The following is a 19,671-nucleotide window of genomic DNA, read 5'->3' as shown; positions in this document are numbered from 1 at the left end:
TCCTCATTGAGGTTGCCGAGTATCCTTACCTCCAAACCCGGGTGCGAGAGGAAGCCGTCCGCCATCTTCGCCACGCGCACAACCGGCAGTGACCAGGTTTTTGTGTCACGTCGGCCGGGCGTTATTCTCCGGTGGTTGCCGGGGACGGCTGTACAAGACAGTGGCTTTTGGAAGGTTATTGAGGAGACTCGCGGATTGAACCGCAACCGTGTACGTACCAGAAATCGTCTTTGGGAGCTTTCCCATTCTACCTCTATCGTGCTGGGGATTGGACCACGTGACCTGCGGGTTGGTTCGATCGTCTACGCCGCCCCTGATTGGAATCGGAAATTGATTCCCCGATCGCTGGAGCGAATCGACGTCGCCTTGGAGGAGTACAGAGACATTGGGGAAAGGGCCGTGAGTTTGGGGGGTTAAGGGACTCGATAAGGTGGTGCCACCTGTAGATAGGAATTATATTGTGAAGCGCTGTACTAATTGGGTCGTGATTCCTGTGTGGGATTTATAATATATTGTGGTTTGTTCGTAACCCTTGGTGTGGACTCGTTATTGATTGGCTTGTTTTCAACCAAGGAAAACACATCTTTCTGCCGGGTACTTCCTCGGGGTTCAGAGCTCTACCGAGACCAGAGGATAGGGGAGGACCCCGTAACAGAAATTGGGGGCTCGTCCAATTGATATTCGTGGGCTCGCAATTGGGTCTGCGTCCGGGATCTGAAAATTCCCTAACATTCCCAGAATTCCAAAGTTTGGAACTTTTCCAACATTCCCAATTCCCCCCCCCCAAAAAAAATTTATTTATTTATTTATTTATTAATAATTTAATTTTAATAATTAATTTAATAATAATTAATTTTTTTTTTTTTGTGAAGGTTAACAGGTGTTAACAGTAGTCACCATGGAGTTTGATGCAGGGAAATTTACAGTGACCCCTAGTGAAGCACAGTTCAGAGCGTTAGTAAAATCGGACCTCTTGAAATTGGCCAAACATTTTAACATGGAGGTCCGAACTAATATGAAGAAGGCAGAGTTGCAGACAGTGGTGATACAATCTATGGTGGGATTAGGAACATGGGAAGAGGTAGCCTGGGAGTGGTTACCAGAAGAGCAAGAAAATTTGGAGCTCCGGAAACTGGAGATGCAATTACAGAGCCAGGAAAGGGAAAAAGCAGAGGAAAGGAAAGCAGAAGAGAGCAGAGAAGAGAAAAAAAACAGAGGAAAGGAGAGTGGAAAGAGAACTCCAGGAAAGGTTAGAAGAGAAAAAAAACAGAGGAAAGGAGAGTGGAAAGAGAACTCCAGGAAAGGTTAAAATTATAGGAAAGAGAACTCCAGGAAAGGTTAGAAGAGAAAAAAAAACAGAGGAAAGGAGAGTGGAAAGAGAACTCCAGGAAAGGTTAGAAGACAAAAAAGCAGAACAAAGGAGAGCTGCAAGAGAACTTGAAGCGGAGGAGAGAAGAGCCGAAAGGGAGTTAAAGGACCATGAATTGGCGCGTCAGCAGGAAATTAAAGGCAAGGAGCTGGAGTTAATGAGAGAACGGGGAGAGGTACCATCCCTGCTGACTGGTTCGACACCTAGTCAGTCAGAACACCTGGGATGTTGGCAGACATGTGAGGCTGGTCCCACTCTTCAATGAAAAGGAGGTAGCCAGGTTTTTTTCCACACTTTGAGAAAGTGGCTCGACAGTTAAACTGGCCTGAGGAATACTGGTCCATACTAGTGCAAAGTGTTCTGGTGGGTAAAGCTCAAGAGATTTATTCGGCTTTACCGATTGACCAATGTGCAGATTACGAGGTATTGAAGAAACGTGTTCTACTTACCTGTGTCGAGTTCTACTTACCTGTGTCGATGCATGGTCCCTTCCATCAATAAATCGTTCCTTGAAGCAAAATGCTACCGAGGACAGTACCATGGATGGTTATCAATTCCAAAGTACGCCTCAATACCTTTCTGCAATGCAAACCACACAGTTTGAAATGTTATTGGTTTAATTACAGAATTGTTACCTCTGCCACCGAATTTGGACGGAGGTTGTGTTTTCACCCCTGTCTGTCTGTCTGTCTGTCTGTGAACAGAATATCACAAAAGGTTGTGAACGGATTCGGACAAAATGATTCGATTTTGGTGAAGATCCGGATCCGAATCTGAGAATTTTAAAAATGATTCTTCACCATTGAGTGATGGGGCTCAATCCGATATACAGCAGGATGTCTCAAAAAACAAGTTATGGACGAATTCAGACGAAACTTGGTGGACAAGTTCGGTGTGTGACGAGGACGAATCGATTTTGGTGAATCATCATCATCATCATTTTGGTTTATTGAAATCATTAAACACTGTCATCATTAGAGTGAAATTAAACTGTCATCATTAAACATCATTAGACTGAAATCATTAAAAAAAAAAATTAATTAAGGCATTAATCGAAGAATTAAATAATTAATCGATTAATTGATCAATCAATAAATCAAAAATAGACTTTGCAGTCAAATCATTTGGTCATTGTCGTGTCAAAATATCAGCTTCCTAACTCAATGATGTCCGAAGACTGAAATTTGTCAAGTTGACAATAATAAAACAGTATTTCATGAAACTTACAAATGTACAGACTTGGCATTTAATATGGAATTTTTTTTTGTGGGGGTGAACTTACTTTTCAAGATGTCTTAGAGCCAAAAGTTCATTGGAATTATGTTGAAATTATTCTAGATTTTGTTAATGTGACCTTTAAAAGAAACAAAAACTACATTTGACATTTCGAAACAAATAAATTGATCCTTGAAAGTGATGTAAACTGATATCGAACTCAATTCATGGACAGTACTGTGTTAAACTTCTGTACGTTTTCCAGAAGTATCTCTTTATTTTGCACATAAGCCAAATTTTCTTTTAACAAAAACAAAAGCTAAATTACGACTGGGATTACGGACAGTAAAATTACAGTTCAGTACTTCGTGTAACCCCCACGAGCATTCAGGAGAGCACGTACACGTCGAGGCATGCTGTTCACGAGATTTGCCAAGGTTTGGACAGGAATCGCTTGCCATGCATTGACAATAGCCTGCTGCAATTCACGCACAGAGGTCGGCTGCTGGTCCAAGTGGTCGATTTGACGCGTTAATTCTGCCCACAAGTTCTCTATCGGATTCATATCCGGGGACATGGCAGGCCACTCCATATGCTCTACACCACGGTCAGCAAGAAAGTGTTGGATCATGCGAGCACGATGAGGCCATGCATTGTCATCTTGGAAGACAAAGTTTCCTCGAAAGGCTGCACGAGCAAATGGAAGCAATGTTTCTTCCAGAATGGCCCTGTACTTGAACTGGTTCAGGTTTCCATTCAGAACAACCAGGTCAGTTTTGCCCCCTGCATGAAAAGCAGCCCAAACGGTCACCCCACCGCCTCCAACTTGGACTCTTGGCACTATACAATCTTTGTTGTAGGCTTCATGCACTTGTCTGTGCACTCGGACGCGGCCATCTTGACGAAAGCCCAGAAATCTAGACTCGTCACTGAAGATCACGTGATTCCATTGTTCTGGCTGCCATTGACGGTGCTCTCTGGCCCACTGCAATCGGCGCTGGCGGTGTTGTCTGGTCAGGCGTGGCTTTCTCAGGGGACGCCTGGCACGATAGCATGCTTGAACCAGTCATTGGTTGAATAGCCTTCTGGATACAGGCACATTTGCCAGTTGCTGCCACTCAGCCCCAAACCGATTAGCTGACTTGGTACGGCCATTGCAGACTAACCGGTGCAGCTGGCGATCATCCCTCCTTGTGGTTCTGCGGGGACGTCCTGGCCTCGGTGTTGGAGTAGGGACACCCCTCTGAGCATTTCGTTTCAGGATCTTTGACACCTGACCTTGAGTGATGCCATACTGCCGAGCAATAGCATGCTGTTTCATGCCGTAATTTCGTAAACCCACCACTCCATGACAAACAGCATTGTCGAGTTGACGGACCATCTCCAGAGGAAGCGGCAATAACCTTTGGAGACGTGCAGCAGTTGTTTTCCACTAATACAGAACGCAACAACCCTTGTATACCCGACTGTGAAGCCAATCATCAAATGCACCTGGCCGTACATTTTGCCACGCCACCTGTGATATAATCCTGTTGTTGACTTCTTGCTGCGACAGACAATCAGTGACATGGTTCTTTTAACAAATAAATCACCAAAGTGTAAAAGAAACTCACCAGATTGATATGCTAAGTTAAGAAAGTAAACCCAAGTCAAGAAAAAAAAAAAATTCCATATTAAATGCCAAGTCTGTGTGTGTGTGTGTATATATATATATATATATATGACAGAACCGATGGATATTGTGTCGTGTAAGGAAAAAATATAAACTTGTGCATATGCCGTTACAAAAAGGAATATCATACACGTGGTCGCTTTTAGTACACCTTCTTAAATGCAGACTAACTTTGATCAAAACCCTAATAAACTATAAGCTTTATTTGATTCAGTGTTTAAATTATTGCTTTTGGAAAGATTTATTGAGAACGTCTTGGTTTTTTTAAACTCAGAATGCCAGCGATAGCCACCCTGCCTAAGCAAACCTGCATGCAACTGCATGAATTACAGGTATTTATCTCCTGATCCATTGCCCAGTTTTGCCTTTTGTAAAACCCAAAACTGCACACAATTTTCATAAGAAAGTGAAAGGAAGTAAAATCACAAGTCCCAAACAAAAGCTCCTTCCTTTCGCATCATGATTTTAGCAAAAGGGGGAAAAAAGGGAAAGTAAATACTATCCAAAAACAGAGAAAAAGTAAATACCTGAAACAATGTCATTCTTCGTCGGTTTGCGCAGCAATTGTAGGCTGATTAAAACAATGTGGATTGTGGTTAAGGAGATTGGGAGAGAGAGAGGGGCAGGTGGGTGAGTCAGTCATATCAAATCAAATCGATTCAAAGCATAATTTAAAATGGACCTCAAAATTCGTATTGATACATGAAACATAATTGGGGATAAAATCCAAAAATGAGAATGTTATTTGAGAATTTATCGATATGTTAAAGTGAAAGTGAAACTGGCATTAGATGCATTAAATGTAAATCATTTAAACGGTGAAAGTGGCATGAGTGATGGAATTTGCACTGAAAAAAGGGCATCATAGTTATTCTTACCCCGAATAACGAAGCACATTGCCACCACAAGAAGAACATAAAATAAGATGCGCCTCCAGCCGGGGATGTACGAAAAAAATCTGCAAAGCACACCACACAGTTTGGAATGTTATTGCTTATATTTACAGGATTGTCCAACTTGTACGTGTAAACTGTACATGTGCCAGTGCTCACGACCTCGGCCCGCCGGATCACATACCATTCACCTCGGTTAAAGGAAGTGTCCACTCTCCAGACAGCCCAGAGCACACTATGTCCAAGTGGCAAGCATGAGTTTTACCAACGTAGGAAGCACAACTTTATTCAAATCAGGTCATCAATATTCATGTCGCATCGGGGAAACTTGGCCCCATGCGTGACTGCACGTCCGAGCCGATATTATTTTGTCATGATTTAAATGTGAAGAATCACTTTAAAATTAAATAACTCTCATATCCGAATCCATATTCAGATCTTCACCAAAATCGAATATATTTGTCCCTTTCAGACACCCAACCCGTCCACCAAGTTTCGTCAAAATCCGTCCACAACTTTTTGAGATATCCTGCTATGTATCGTTTTTGGCCCGATCTCCCAATAGTGAAGAATCACTTTGAAAATTCTACTAGCCGGGTCTGAATCCGGATCTTCACCAAAATCTAATCATTTCGTCCTTGTCACATCCGCTACATCTCTGCCAAATGTCGTCCAAATCCGTCCACAAGTTTTTGAGATATTTTGTTCACAAACAAACAGACAAACAGACGGACATGGGTGATACCTTACCTCCATCTACCTTTGATGGCAGAGGTAACAAAGAGTGGTCAACAAACGCTTGGTGATTACACTTGGATTTACCATTATTTCAGAATGTTAAGTGATGTGGTTAGAGCACATCTCTCAATATTCCAACTCCACCTTTGTCATTCAACTATCACCCACCTCTCCTTTTCTTGACAAGAAGGCATGTCATCGTCATACATGTGCCGCCTTTTTGGCACACGCGTTTTAATAGAGGAGGCAGAGGTCCGAGAGCAGAGGCCATGATAGGATGGAACCTCGAAAGGCCGAAGGCGGCCAAACCACACACCAGAATCGACATTTCGAACAGAGGGCTTCACAAGTGGGCCTAAAAAAACATTGGTTTTCGTTATTGCATTTAATTACACAAAGGACACAACAACAAAATTTTCATTTGGATGCCTTTCAAATCAGCAAATGAGGTAATGATGGGCAGTATCCTTTATATACTGAAGTGCGCAGGATGAGACAGCAGACAGAAGAAGACAATTACACACGCCAGACAGTTAGGGCGCAGAGGCCACAGGCATGGACAGGCCTGTTCTGCTCGCTAAGCACTGTTCTGCATTCTTACCTGCGTACAAGTGCTTTCCAATGAGACAAGAAGAATAAACTGGTTCGTACATCTCTTTATGTCACTAATTGAACGATTACAAACTGGTCAAACAAGTGGAACATGTCTTTCAATCCAGACAAATCTCACACTCTCACTATGTCTCTGCGAAAAGACCGACTGGACAACCCTCCCATCCACTTTCTCAACAATCCTCTCCAAGAAGTTCTGTCGCTCAAGCTTTTGGGTCTCATTATCTGCCATGATCTTTCCTGGGAAAACCACATTTCCAAGCTGGCCTCCAAAGCCAGTCGCAGACTGGGCATCCTCCGTCGTGCGAAGTCCTTCCTTGGCACACCAGAGCTCCTCACCACATACAAGGCTTTCATCCGCAGCTCAATGGAATACTGTTGGTGCTCCTGCCTCACACCTAGATCGGCTTCATGCTGTTGAAACCAAATCTTTCAGAATCATTGGAATCTTCTGCAATGAAGCTAACTCCGAGGGCCTTTCACTTACTCACCGCAGGCAGGTTTGGTGGTCTTTCTGTCTTCTACCGATTCCTCTCCTGCCTTGCTCCCCCAGCTCTCTCTGGGCTCAGTCCCCCAAATATTCTTACAGGTTGCACAAGATCTGCCAGCAACCCTCTTATGGTTAAACTGCCAAAATCAAGACTCTCTATTCACCTTCGCTCTTTCATTCATCTTTTCTCCCACCTCTGGAACAAACTCGCTCACTCTCTTCAACCACACTCCTCCCTCCATGTCTTTAAAACAGCTGTTCACCACCATCTATTATCTGCCCCCATCCAAAACCTTGATCTTTTCTACCCCCGCTAATTTCACCCCAGATCCACTTTTTTGAAATTCCGACTTCTTTCCTGGAAGTCCTGGCAGTGTCCATGTGTTTTATACCTCTCCCTCCCACCCCCCCCCTCCCACGCACCTTCCCCCCAAGCCCTCTCCCTCCCCCAGATCTCCCTGTTCTCTAATGTTGTACTTGTGTGCTTCCGTCTCTCTCCCCATCTTGTCTCTTGCTCCCCTTATCATATTATTTTATGTCAGTTTGTTTTTATGTGATTAATGTTAGCTCTTACACGAGCCTCGATCTTGTACACACAAAAATATATATATATATATATTGTAATGCTTGCTTTGTTTTATGTTCTCATGAAACCACACCTTGTATCGATTTGCGTTCTGTAGATGGGCACCATTGAATGCTTTTGTATATTGTTTGGTTTGATGTTCAGTTTCTTCGAGTTTTATCATTTGGAAGTCTTATCCTTCGGCGGCTTTCCGAGATTTGGATTACCAATAAACAGCCAAAAGCTTCTGTAGGAACACAACTCCTCATTTGTTTCTGCATCTGACATCCTTCGAACAGGAAATATGACGACTTTGAAAACCCTAACAGCAGATAAGCACTTGCTGCCGCTATATGCAGAGTTGAGTGACTTAGATCGAATCCAAAGTGGTGGTAAGAGTTCAGGCTATTTGTGAAGAGGAAATGTTTGACGTCAGCCACAATAATGGATTCCAGGACGTGGCTTTCCCAAAATAAGCTTCATGGTCTCTCATTGATGGGGTCTTATGGTTTCATTCTTCTTGCATGATATTTGCCGACTTCCAGATAGACAGATAGGTGGACAAACGCAGACAGGCTTAAGAAAACAGGAGAAAGAAGAGCAAAATAACAGGATTAACATACATTTTGGAGATATCTTGATCACGGACAGACAGACAAAGGGGTGAAAGCATTTATTCCAAAAGAGAAACTACCAATGTCTAAATGGAAACAAAAATGCAGTTTCAAGACAACGTCATCTACCCCCATTAAACAATCCATCTTACCTCGAAGTGAAGCACTGAAAAGGGAAGGCCGATGAAGGTGATCGAGGATTGCAAAGGGGAGAAAAGATGGAAACATGAATAACCAACAATATGAAGAATCGTTTTTGTAGCTCTATATATTAAGCACTATCAAATGTACCCGGCGCCACCCAGGATCTAATGTACATCTGTTGAACTACCACAATGAAGCACATATTTAGAGGCAAACATCACCCGGTACTTCACTGATTGGAATACTAAGTGAGGAGAGACAGACAGACAGACAGACAGAGAGAGAGAGAGAGATGAGAGAGAGAGAGAGAGAGAGAGAGAGAGAGAGAGAGAGAGAGAGAGACAGAGACAGAGACAGAGACAGAGACAGAGACAGACAGACTGACTGTTTCTTCCTTTTATTACAAAAGTGAAAAGGCTCAGTTATGTACAGTCACAGGGAGAAAACACAATAACTAAAATGGTCTCAAAGAGAAATTATCAACAAATCGTCATCAAGTTCACATATGACATCATTAAAAACCCATTTTTCTTTAAGCAATGTTAAATTCTTGTTCATTTTTTAAAAACCGGTACTCCAGTTTTAATCTTGCACTTGAAGGTGAGCAATACATCACGTGAAGAACCAGAAAGGTTTCTCTTTTTTTTCTTCCTGGACTTGTAAATTGCAAACTTGGCCTGACCAATTAAAAAGTTCATTAAAGCCACATTCAGAAGGGAAGACGGTCCTAAAACACCATAAATAAAAACATTGTAATATAAAGAGAGAACTGTTAGGGATAATTTCCAACAGTAGTATGTAATAGATGAACCAAAAAATTCAATGTCAGAAGAGAGTCACAAATTTTAATTCCCGAGGAGAATAACACTCTCTGTCTTCAAGAAATACACAGCAAGAAAACAATGACCCTTATCTGTGTGTGTGTGTGTGCATGTCTGTGTGCGTTTATGTGTATGTATATGTGTGTGCCTGTGTGTATGTGTGTGTGTGTGTATATGGCTGTGTTTATGCGTGTGTGTGTGTGTGTGTATGTGTCTGTGTTTTTGTGGGGTAAAATGAGCGTATCTTTTATTAAAACAGCTGTTCACTACCATCTCTTATCTTCCCCATTCCAAAACCTTGATCTTTTCTACCCCCGTTAATACATCCCAAATCCACCTCTTTGAATCTCCGACTTCATTCTGGAAATTCCTAGCAATGTCCATTTGTTATATTCTGTGTACCACTCGCCCCCCCCCCCCCCCCCCTTCTCCAACAACCTCCAGCCCTCTCCCTTCCATAGATCTCCCGATGTCCCTGCTCTCTACTATTTTGTTTGTGTGTTTCCCTCTCTCTGCCCCTCTTGTCTCCCGCTCCCTTCATTTTATGTTTTATGTGTCTGTTTGTCTTTTTTGTGTTTAATGCGTTAGCTCTTACACGAGCCTCGACTTTGTATACAAAAAAAAAAAAAGGTCTGGCAGACCCAAAGCCACAACAGAATCAGAAGACAAGTTTCTGGGAGTCAACAGCTTGCGTGATAGGCAGCTCACAGGACAACAGCTTCAAGCACAGCTTAACACTGGTCGAAGTAAGCAAGTCTCAGTTTCAACTGTGAAGAGGAGACTTCGAGCTGCAGGTTTGACAGGTCGAGTGGCAGGAAGAAAGTCATTGCGAAGATGGTAAAATAAGAAAAAGAGGCTTGCCTGGGCCATGAAGCACCGCCAGTGGACTACTGAAGACTGGAAGAAGGTCTTATGGACCGATGAATCAAAATTTTAAATTTTTGGTTCATCACACAGGGTTTTTGTACGGCGTTGAGTAGGCAAAAGGATGGTTCCTCAGTGTATGACACCAACTGTCAAACATGGAGGAGGAAGCATGGTGGTCTGGGGCTCTTTTGCTGGATCCAGAGTCGGCAACTTGCACAGAGTGACTGGCACCCTGAACCAAAAGGGCTACCACAGAATTTTGCAGCGCCACGCAATACCCTCTGGTATACGCCTAGTTGGTCAGGGGTTCATCCTACAACAAGATAATGACCCTAAACACACCTCCAGGCTATGTCAAAACTACCTTCGAGGAAAAGAAGAAGACGGTAGGCTTCAAATCATGAAATGGCCAGCACAGTCTCCAGACTTAAACCCCATCGAGCTGGTTTGGGATGAACTGGACAGAAGAGTGAAAGCAGAGCAACCTGCAAGTGCAACATATTTGTGGGAACTTCTGCAACAGTGTTGGGAAGAACTTCCAGAACAATATTTGATTTCCATTGTAGAAAGAATGCCACGAGTGTGTTCGGTGGTTATATCTACAAAAGGTGGCCACTTTGCTGAGTCAAAAATTTAAATTAAATTTTGTTAAACAAAATGATTCTATGATTTCTTTTTATCTCCAATTGTTTATTTTATTTATATGCTTAATTTCAAGTACATTGAGACATTAAACTGTGTAAATTTCAAAAAAACTGAAAAAATTGAGGTGTTCTGAAACTTTTGACAGGTAGTGTGTGTGTGTATGTATGTATGTATGTATGTATGTATGTATGTATGTATGTATATATGTGTATATATATATATATATATAATATATATATATATATATATATATATATATATATATATACATATATATATATATATATATATAAAATGCATTCAGAAAGTATTCAGACCCCTTCACATTAAAAAAAAATTGTTATGTTGAGGTGTTCTAAAACTTTTGACATCTAGTGTGTATATGTATGTGTGTATATATATATATATATATATATATATATAAATATATATATATATAAATTGTTATATTGTAATATTGTTAAATAATCTGTATCTGTAATCTGTATATATATATATAATCTGTAATTGTTACGGACGCGGCGAGATGTTGGTTTGCCGAGCGGATGGCGGCCGCGACCCGAACAGTTACCCCGACTAACCCGATTCCTGAAACGTTGGCCAAAATCGCGCCACAGATATTCAATTTGGAAAACACAAAGACGACGGATGTGAAGAAGAGGAAAACCAAGAAAAGGGTGGAAATACGAATATAATTTATTTACTATTTACAATCAAAAGAAACCAAGGAGGAAAGATAATAAAATAAAAACAGAAGAGGCAAGGCGACACAGTGAAACTTAGCTTAACTACTGCAGGCTTAACTTATTCCCCAGGACAAGACACACAGAACAAACTCACGTACACAGAAGGATGGAATGGCAGGAATCAAGGACTGGAAGGAGAGAGGAAGGTTCAGCTGGGGCAGGAGAACGGCCGGGCCGGGAGTGAGCAGCCACCGACTCTCCACACTTTCGTTCGCACGGCGGCGTTGCTTCGCTGCCGCGGGTCGAACTGCCGCTAAAGCTCAACTCCACCCAGCTGCGGTGGACTCGGCTGCGGTTGGTTCAGCTTTGAAGGCTTTGCCTTTGGTTCAGCTTTGCTTTGGTTCAGCTTTGGTTTGCGGTTTGGTTTGCGGTTGGTTCAGCTTTGAAGGAATGCTTCGAAGGACTCCCTGGGCTCCGGTGGACTGCTTCGAAGGACTCCCTGGGCTCCGGTGGACTGCTTCGAACGACGGGTTATATGTAACCACGCCCATGGAACTTTCGCGAACCTCCTTGAACGCTCTCTCTCCGCCCTCTCAGGCTAAACCCCTCATCCTTGGTTGGTTGATCGGGGGCTGGCTCACTCCTCCTTCTCATGACGAGGTGGAGACACGCCTTTCTTCTCCGAGCCGACCACGCCGTAATGGCGGCAATGCAGTTGGCAATAGAGGCATTGAGGGAATTGAAAGGGGATCTATCTTATGTAATTCAATGCAATGGAGTGTCAAGTTAATGGAAGACAAGGCCTTACCCTAACACACAGAATAAAGAAATAACTGTCAACAGGGAGGAAATCTATTATTAGCTATGTGGGTGTTTGTGAAATAACTACGGGAGCGCCCTTTGACCTTTATCTATCTATAATTCCAGCAATCTCTGTGTGTCTGTGTGTCTGTGTGTCTGTGTGTCTGTGTGTCTGTGACCGCTGTTTCTCGACAACCACGGGTCCGATATACTTGAAACTTGCCAGGTATATTGCTGGGGACCCGAGGATGTGCCTTTTCAAGGTTTTAAATTAATCGGAGAAGTACTTACCGAGCTATGTCCAAAAAACGCTTCAACCAATCAGAGAGCAGCGAGCTATCACGTGTGCCGAACGTGGCGATCAGACTCTGCCTCGGACGGCACATTTGACAGCGTATTCATTTATTTCACGTTGGAAAACTATGTTGCCGTTAAACTATGTTTTAAAACGAATTCAAACTGCGATTAAATTAAAACGATTCATCGTAACTGCGATTTGCGAACTTCCGGACAGTGAAGACTTCATTTCCGGCAGCCAATCACAGAACGCTTTGTTGCGTAGGCGTGGCCGATGTGAGACGAGCGGAGCTGAGCGCGTTACGAGCTGACCGCCATTACGGTACGTAATTCGATTTCTTATGCGCATTATTTCTCCCAATTCAGTCAGAGCGAAGGGCGGAAGCGAAGAGCGTTGTTTTTTTTGTTTACGGGCGTACGGGCGGGGTAGAGCGTACGGGTAGCGTTTTTTTTTTTTTTTGGCAAGGAACGGGCACCCACGTACGGGCAATGCCCTAGTACAACAAATGGGAGGAAGGAGGGTGAGATTTTACCATACGTTACACCACAATAAAAAAACAACATTCTCATTTCCACAACAATATATATATATATATATACACAATGAGATGGCAACATAGAGAGTAACCCAGTTTTAGGACCAGCAGAGAAGACAACCGAGAAGGAAGTTGAGGAAGTGGTAAAAGCAATGAAGAGTAGAAAAGCGGGAGGGCCGATGGGAGTTGTGGGAGATATGTTGAAGGCAGCAGGAAGTTGGGGTGTGAAGAGAATGACAGAGATCTGTAATCTGGTGGTGAAAGGAGGCCCCATTCCAGTGGATTGGGAACCGAGTACCCTCGTCGATCTCTACAAGGGGAAGGTGACCCTCTGGAGTGTGGCTCGTATCGAGCGATAAAGTTATTGTAGCATGGAATGAAGGTATTGGAAAGGGTGTTGGAGAGGAGGATAAGGTCGAAAGTGAAGATTGATGAAATGCAGTTTGGATTTATGCCAGGAAGAGGAACGACAGACGCACTTTGTATTGTGAGGCAGTTGCAGGAGAAGTACATGGAGAAGAGGAAGAAGTTGTTTCTTGGGTTTGTTGATCTGGAGAAAGCATTCGATGGGGTTCCACGTGAAGTAGTGACATGGGCATTGAGGAAGTTAGGAGTGGAGGAATGGTTGATCAGAGTAGTGATGGCAATGTACAAAAGAGTACGCACAGCTGTAAGGACGTAGGACGGGAACAGTGGTGAGTTTGAGGTGAAGGTGGGAGTGCATCAGGGGTCGGTACTAAGTCCATCTGCTGGCATTATTTGGTGAACGCTAAATATCCCACAGTGTCCTTCCTTCGCGAAGTTTGTTAAATATCCTTCACAAAGGATATTTGACGAATTTTCTAAGCTCCACACGGTCTCCACGTTTTCAAAGTCAAGTCTGTTCACAATATTGTATTTTGTCGTAACTGTATTTTATCTTTCGGCTTGTGAACTTATAGTGTGTCCCTTGGATGTTTATCTCGGTGTTTATCATAAATTAATCGTTTGTTTGCCGCGCGGCGTGTGAGGCCTTGCAGCCTCAGGCTTCCCCCGTCAAAGTTTGTTTCTTCCTTCGCTGGTTTTGCTAGGTTTTTTGATTTTCCTTCCTCCCCCAAACTTCACTGACCATCTACTATTTGTCTAATGTTGTAACCCCCACCCCCCCCCCCCCAAAAAAAAAACAAAAAACTTTTATTTCCCTTTCTCCTCGTGTGCTTTTGTCCCATCGTGTGCTTTTGCCTCTGCCCACGTGCGCTGTCTCGCCCGCCCCCATTTTCCCCTTGCCTTCCACCTTTTGCCCTTTTCAAGTGACTTGTGGTCGTCCCTCTAGGCTCCCTCTCCCCATTGGTATTTTTGTGAATGTAAGATTGTTCTTCACGGTTCTGTTTAAATATTGTTACGGATCTCAGTCGTCGGCCTTTTCCCCTTACCAAGGGGGGGGTTAGCCCCTTGTCTGATACTGACCGACGTGAGTCCTGGAAATCCCAACGCTCCTTCCGGTCGGGAGCAGCCAGGGTAATTGGTCAATGAAAAGTCCCAAGGACCTGAGTGCCACTCCTGACCGTGAAGCAGGGAAGAGACTCCCGCTCGAACCACGGTTTTAGATAGACTATTTGCCGAGCGGTTTTTAGCAACCCGGAGTTCGAGCCATTTAACACAGACTAACCCGATTATAAACGTTGGCCGAAATCGCACCACAGGAACTCAATGGGGAAATCTCTAAAACGATCGGATGAGCATGAAGAAGAAGACGAAGGTAGGAAGAACAGATATTTATTAATTATTTACACAAACCAAAATCAAGGAGAAGAGAAGAAATAAAAGTAATATACAGGGAAATGGAAGGAGCAGGACACAGAGCAATTCTTAAAACAAGCTTAACTTATACCCCAGACAACACAGAGGACAGACGACGAGCAGACTCACACGAATGGGATGGAATAGGAAGGATGGTATGGGAAGGCAGAGAAGGGTCCAGGCAGATAGTAGGCGTCGAGGTCCGGCTCCAAGCGCGCGCTCCGATCCACGCTTTGGGGTCGAGGCGAAACCCGGCAAACAGCTCCGCTCCGGGCTGGCAGCGAGGAGCCGGCAGCTCCACATATTCGGCTTCACACCGGCAGCTTTCTCAGGCGTACTCTGCCTCACGCGCGTCCTCTGACTCATGCGTCTCTGAAGTTCTCTCAACACTCCACAGAATCTGCCTCTGGTCCAGCGCACCTCCCTCAAAACTCTCTCTCCTCTGGCCCCTTACGCATCTCTCTCCGTGGGGGCTGAGGCAACAGGTTTTATAACCCCGCCCTCTTGAGCCATACCCACTCATCCTTGGGCGGCAAGGGCTTTCCTGGCTCCACCTTCTGACGACGATGGGCGGGCAACGCCCTTCTTCTCCGGGCTGACCGCGTGCGTAATGGAGTCAAATGCAGTTGGTAATGCGGTTGGCAATGGAGGTTCTGGGGCCATTGAAAGGGGATCTATCTTATTTGATTTTGGTGCAGCGCAAGGTCAACTAGTGGACACAGAGCCTTACCTGAGACATATAATAATGAGATAAATATTGAGGGAAGCCTATTATTTGCTACGTGATGCGATGGACTAAGGTGCAAACAATTAACAGCCAATTAAGGGGAAATGTACACGGGGGGTTATTAGGGATTTTAATACTAAATTTGATAAAGTGAAGGTTCTAAAAACCGCAACACAATGTTTAAACTTTCCCCTGGAATGTTTCATTCAGTCGTATATTACAACACGCTGTTTTTCTTCCTATTTAAAAGGCTCCTTTCAATTTCCTCTTCAGCTCATTCAATTTCAAAAAAATATTCAATCTCTTATGATTCCAAATCACTCCATGCTCTAAATTCTCATTCATTCCACCCCTCCTCCATCGTTCTAAAACGGATCGCTAACTTGAAAATCACAACAAACCCAATTTGTTATAAATGTTCATCTTTCATTAATCATCCACTTTCTAAACTCACCCCTTGCCCCTCCCCTCCAAATCTCCCCACTTGCCCCTCCCCTCCTAAACTCCCCCTTGCCCCTCCCCTCATAAACTCCCCCCTTGCCCCTCCCCTCCAAATCTCCCCCCTTGCCCCTCCCCTCCAAATCTCCCCCCTTGCCCCTCCCCTCCAAATCTCCCCCCTTGCCCCTCCCCTCCTAAACTCCCCCCTTGCCCCTCCCCTCCTAAACTGCCCCCTTGCCCTTCCCCTCCTAAACTCCCCCCTTGCACCTCCCCATTCAACTCTCTCCCCCAACCCCTCCCCTTCAAATCTCCCCCCCAACCATCCCTCCCAAATTCTCCCTCCTCCCACCTCCTTCTCAAAGCTGCCTCCTCCCCACTTCGTCTCCCTTCTATCTCATACCTCCACCTTCCCCAACCTTCTACTTTCCTCTGCCCCCCCCCCCCCCCCTCAAACAACTCCTCACTGTGCCTCATCCCATCACCATCAAACCTTTCATCCTCCTCATCCTTCCCTTTGTTGTAACTCTTCTGTAATCTCTGACACACTATCAACTGCTCTTCCTACCTCCCGCTCTCACCCTTCATCTGACCCTACCCTACCCCTCCCCTGTCCTGCACCCGATGCTCCCCCCCTCTCCTCATTAACGGTATGGACCTTAAACATCCGGGGCCTTCACTCAAATCTGATTGATCTCTCCATTCAGGTTGCTTCTGACAATCCAGACTTGATCTGCTTAACAGAACCTTTCCTCCTTCAAGATGTCTCTGATTCCTTAATATCTCTTCCTGGTTACTGCCTCCTCCGGTATGATAGACCTGAGCCTTGTCCTGGTGGTGGGGTGGCTATCTTTATCAAAAACTCTCTTCCTCACTCTCCCTGCACTGCCCTCTCTCCACCCCACCCCCAGGAGTACCTCTGGCTACGGCTTCCTCTCCGCTCCCACCTTTTGTTCATATGTGTTCTGTACCGTCCTCTAAACAGTGATGACTTCATTTACATTTCGCTGTCGGACAACATTGACCAACTTCTATCAACTCATCCAAATTCTCTCTTCCTCATATGTGGTGACTTCAACTGTCATCATGCCAGCTGGCTGGGTGTGGGTTCATCTCTCACCAGCCATGGCACCTCAGCAAAGGACTTCTGCGACTCATTGGGACTGACACAATCTGTCAATTTCCCGACCCGGATCTCAGTCAATGGAGTATCTTCTCTTCTGGACTTGGTTATGACTAACTTCCCTGCAAATGTCTGCTGCTCTTCTTTTGCTCCAATCGGTTCTTCTGATCATGTGCTTGTTAAAGTGGACATCTCTCTGGCCATTCTCAGAGAGCCTCCTCAGCGCCGACGAGTCTGGCATTTCACTCAGGCCGACTGGCACGGTCTGCAAGCAGCCATCAATCATCTGGACTGGTCTCCCATCTCTACTGCCTCTGACATCAATTCTTCCTGGGAAGCAAACTGCTCTCTCTCTCATGCACAGATTTATCCCATCTCGTCATCAGTTGTCTTACCCTTCCTCCCGTCCATGGTACACTGAATCTTGTGGTGAGGCAGTTGCCCTGAAACAACTTGCCTTTGCCTCTGGGAAGGCAAATCCAACTGAAGGCAATCTCAGTTCCTTCCACCAAGCTCGAAACAAGTGTGTGTGTCTACCCTCAGGAGTGCCAGGAAGCACTATCTCTCCACACTCAAGATTGAACTCTCAACCTGTCTCCTTCCTCCAAATCCTGGTGGCGTCTGGTCAAATCCGTTTCTGGTGTTTGTTCCCCCTCCATCCCCTCCCTTACCTCGAATGGCTACACAGTTGACACCGCACATGACAAAGCCGAATGCCTCAACTCTGTGTTTGCCTCAAAATCTTGTGTCCCAAACCCATCTCTCTCTGTTCCCACCTTTCCCAGTCGAACCCAACTGCTCCTGGACTCTGTGTCCTTCTCTCCTGACAAGGTGGAGAAGTTTTTATCAAACCTCGACTCTGATTCTACAACTGGACCAGACGGCATCAGCCCACGGGTCCTAAAATCCTGCTCTGCCGCTCTATCTCACCCTCTCTCTGTTCTTTTCACCCTCTCTTTTGCTCAAGGTCATCTGCCAGCATCTTGGAAATCAGCAAACATTACCGCTTTACACAAAAAAGGTGCAAAAACAAATCCTTGCAACAACAGACCAATCAGCCTGCTTCCAATTATCAGCAAAGCCATGGAATCCATCATTGCTTCAGATATCAAATCCTTCCTCTTCTCCAATGGCTTGATCTCTGATCATCAATTTGGATTCAGACCAGGTCATTCTACTCTGGACATGTTGCTTCTGCTGTCTCAACAATGGATGGAGGTCCTCAATGCCAAACAGGAAATCAGAGCTGTCTCACTTGACATATCGCGTGCCTTCGATACGGTCTGGCACCCAGCTCTGCTCACTCTCCTCCTATGGTATCCATGGAAATCTCCACTCATGGCTTGCGGACTTCCTCTCTGGTCGTAGGCAACGTGTGGCCCTGAATGGTTTTCTCTCATCTCCCCTTCCTGTTCTGGCTGGAGTTCCCCAGGGTAGTGTTCTGGGCCCTGTGCTATTTCTGGTCTTCATCAATTATCTCTCCGACTCTCTGGAAAATCCTCTCTATCTCTTTGCTGATGACTCCACTATCTGCCGCTCCATTCCTCGTCCCTCAGATCGGCAGTCTGCAGCCTCCTCACTCTCTGCAGACCTGGACAAAATCACAGACTGGTCAAACAAGTGGAACATGACTTTCAATCCTGACAAATCTCACACTCTTACAATGTCTCTCCGAAACGACCGACTGGCAAACCCTCCCATCTACTTTCTCAACAATCCTCTCCAAGAAGTTCTGTCACTCAAGCTTTTGGGTCTCACTATCTGCCATGATCTTTCTTGGGAAAACCACATTTCCAAGCTGGCCTCCAAAGCCAGATGCCGACTGGGCATCCTCCGTCATGCGAAGTCCTTCCTTGGCACACCTGAGCTCCTCACCACATCCAAGGCTTTCATCCACAGCTCAATGGAATACTGTTCCCCCCTCTGGGCCGGTGCTCCTGCCTCACACCTAGCTCGGCTTCACGCTGTTGAAACCAAAGCGTTCAGAATCATTGGAATCTCCTGCGATGAAGTTAACTCCGAGGGCCTTTCACTCACTCACCGCAGACAGGTTGGTGGTCTTTCTGTCTTCTACCGACTCCTCTCCGGCCTTGCTCCCCCAGCTCTCTCTGTGCTCTGTCCCCCCAATATTCCTTCAGGTCGCACAAGATCTGCCTGCAACCCTCTTATGGTTAAACTGCCAAAATCTAGGCTCTCTGCTCACCTTCACTCTTTCATTCCCCTTTTCTCCCACCTCTGGAACAAACACCCCCACTCCCTTCAATCCCACTCCTCCCTCCAGGTCTTTAAAACAGCTGTTCACCACCATCTCTTACCTTCCCCCATACAAAACCTTGATCTTTTCTACCCCCGCTAATTCACCCCAGAGTCCTTGCAGTGTTCACATGTTTTACACCTCTCCCACCTCCACCCAAGTCCTCCCGATGTCCCTGCTCTCAAATGTTGTGTTTGTGTCCTTCCCCCTCTCTCCCCATCTTGTCTGCCGCTCCCCTTGTTTTTTGTGCGTCGGTTTGACTTTTTGCGTGATAAATGTCAGCTTTCACGAGCCTCGATCTTGTATACATTTTTTTTTAAAAAGCTGTGATGGAGGTGCTGGCTCGTAGCTGTGACGTAAAGGAGGGTTTACCGTGGGAGTTGTTGTA

The 19,671-nt window shown here is 45.0% G+C and overlaps 1 protein-coding gene across 2 annotated transcripts in view; it reads right to left on the bottom strand.

Annotated features, from left to right (window-relative positions):
- Window positions 1–866: 866 nt before the first annotated feature.
- LOC137419496 (uncharacterized) overlaps window positions 867–19,671 on the bottom strand; it is a 32,761-nt gene continuing 13,956 nt past the window's right edge. The window contains exons 1-5 of one of the 2 annotated variants that reach the window (XM_078771022.1): window positions 8,321–8,575; window positions 6,056–6,242; window positions 5,135–5,214; window positions 4,784–4,827; window positions 867–1,948 (exon numbers count right to left, since the gene is read on the bottom strand). In XM_078771022.1, the coding sequence (XP_078627148.1) occupies window positions 1,892–1,948; window positions 4,784–4,827; window positions 5,135–5,214; window positions 6,056–6,242; window positions 8,321–8,396 (444 nt within the window). In that variant the 5' untranslated portion in view covers window positions 8,397–8,575 and the 3' untranslated portion in view covers window positions 867–1,891. Of the gene's footprint in view, window positions 1,949–4,783; window positions 4,828–5,134; window positions 5,215–6,055; window positions 6,243–8,320; window positions 8,576–19,671 lie in introns of those variants that run through there. The other variant, XR_013622087.1, reaches the window with a different exon arrangement.

This window comes from Myxine glutinosa, chromosome 1 (genome assembly GCF_964187855.1).
Source record: "Myxine glutinosa chromosome 1, kmMyxGlut1.1, whole genome shotgun sequence".
Lineage (NCBI taxonomy): Eukaryota > Metazoa > Chordata > Myxini > Myxiniformes > Myxinidae > Myxine > Myxine glutinosa.
Note: the sequence above shows the minus strand (reverse complement) of the source record. Positions and strands in the feature narration are given on the sequence as shown.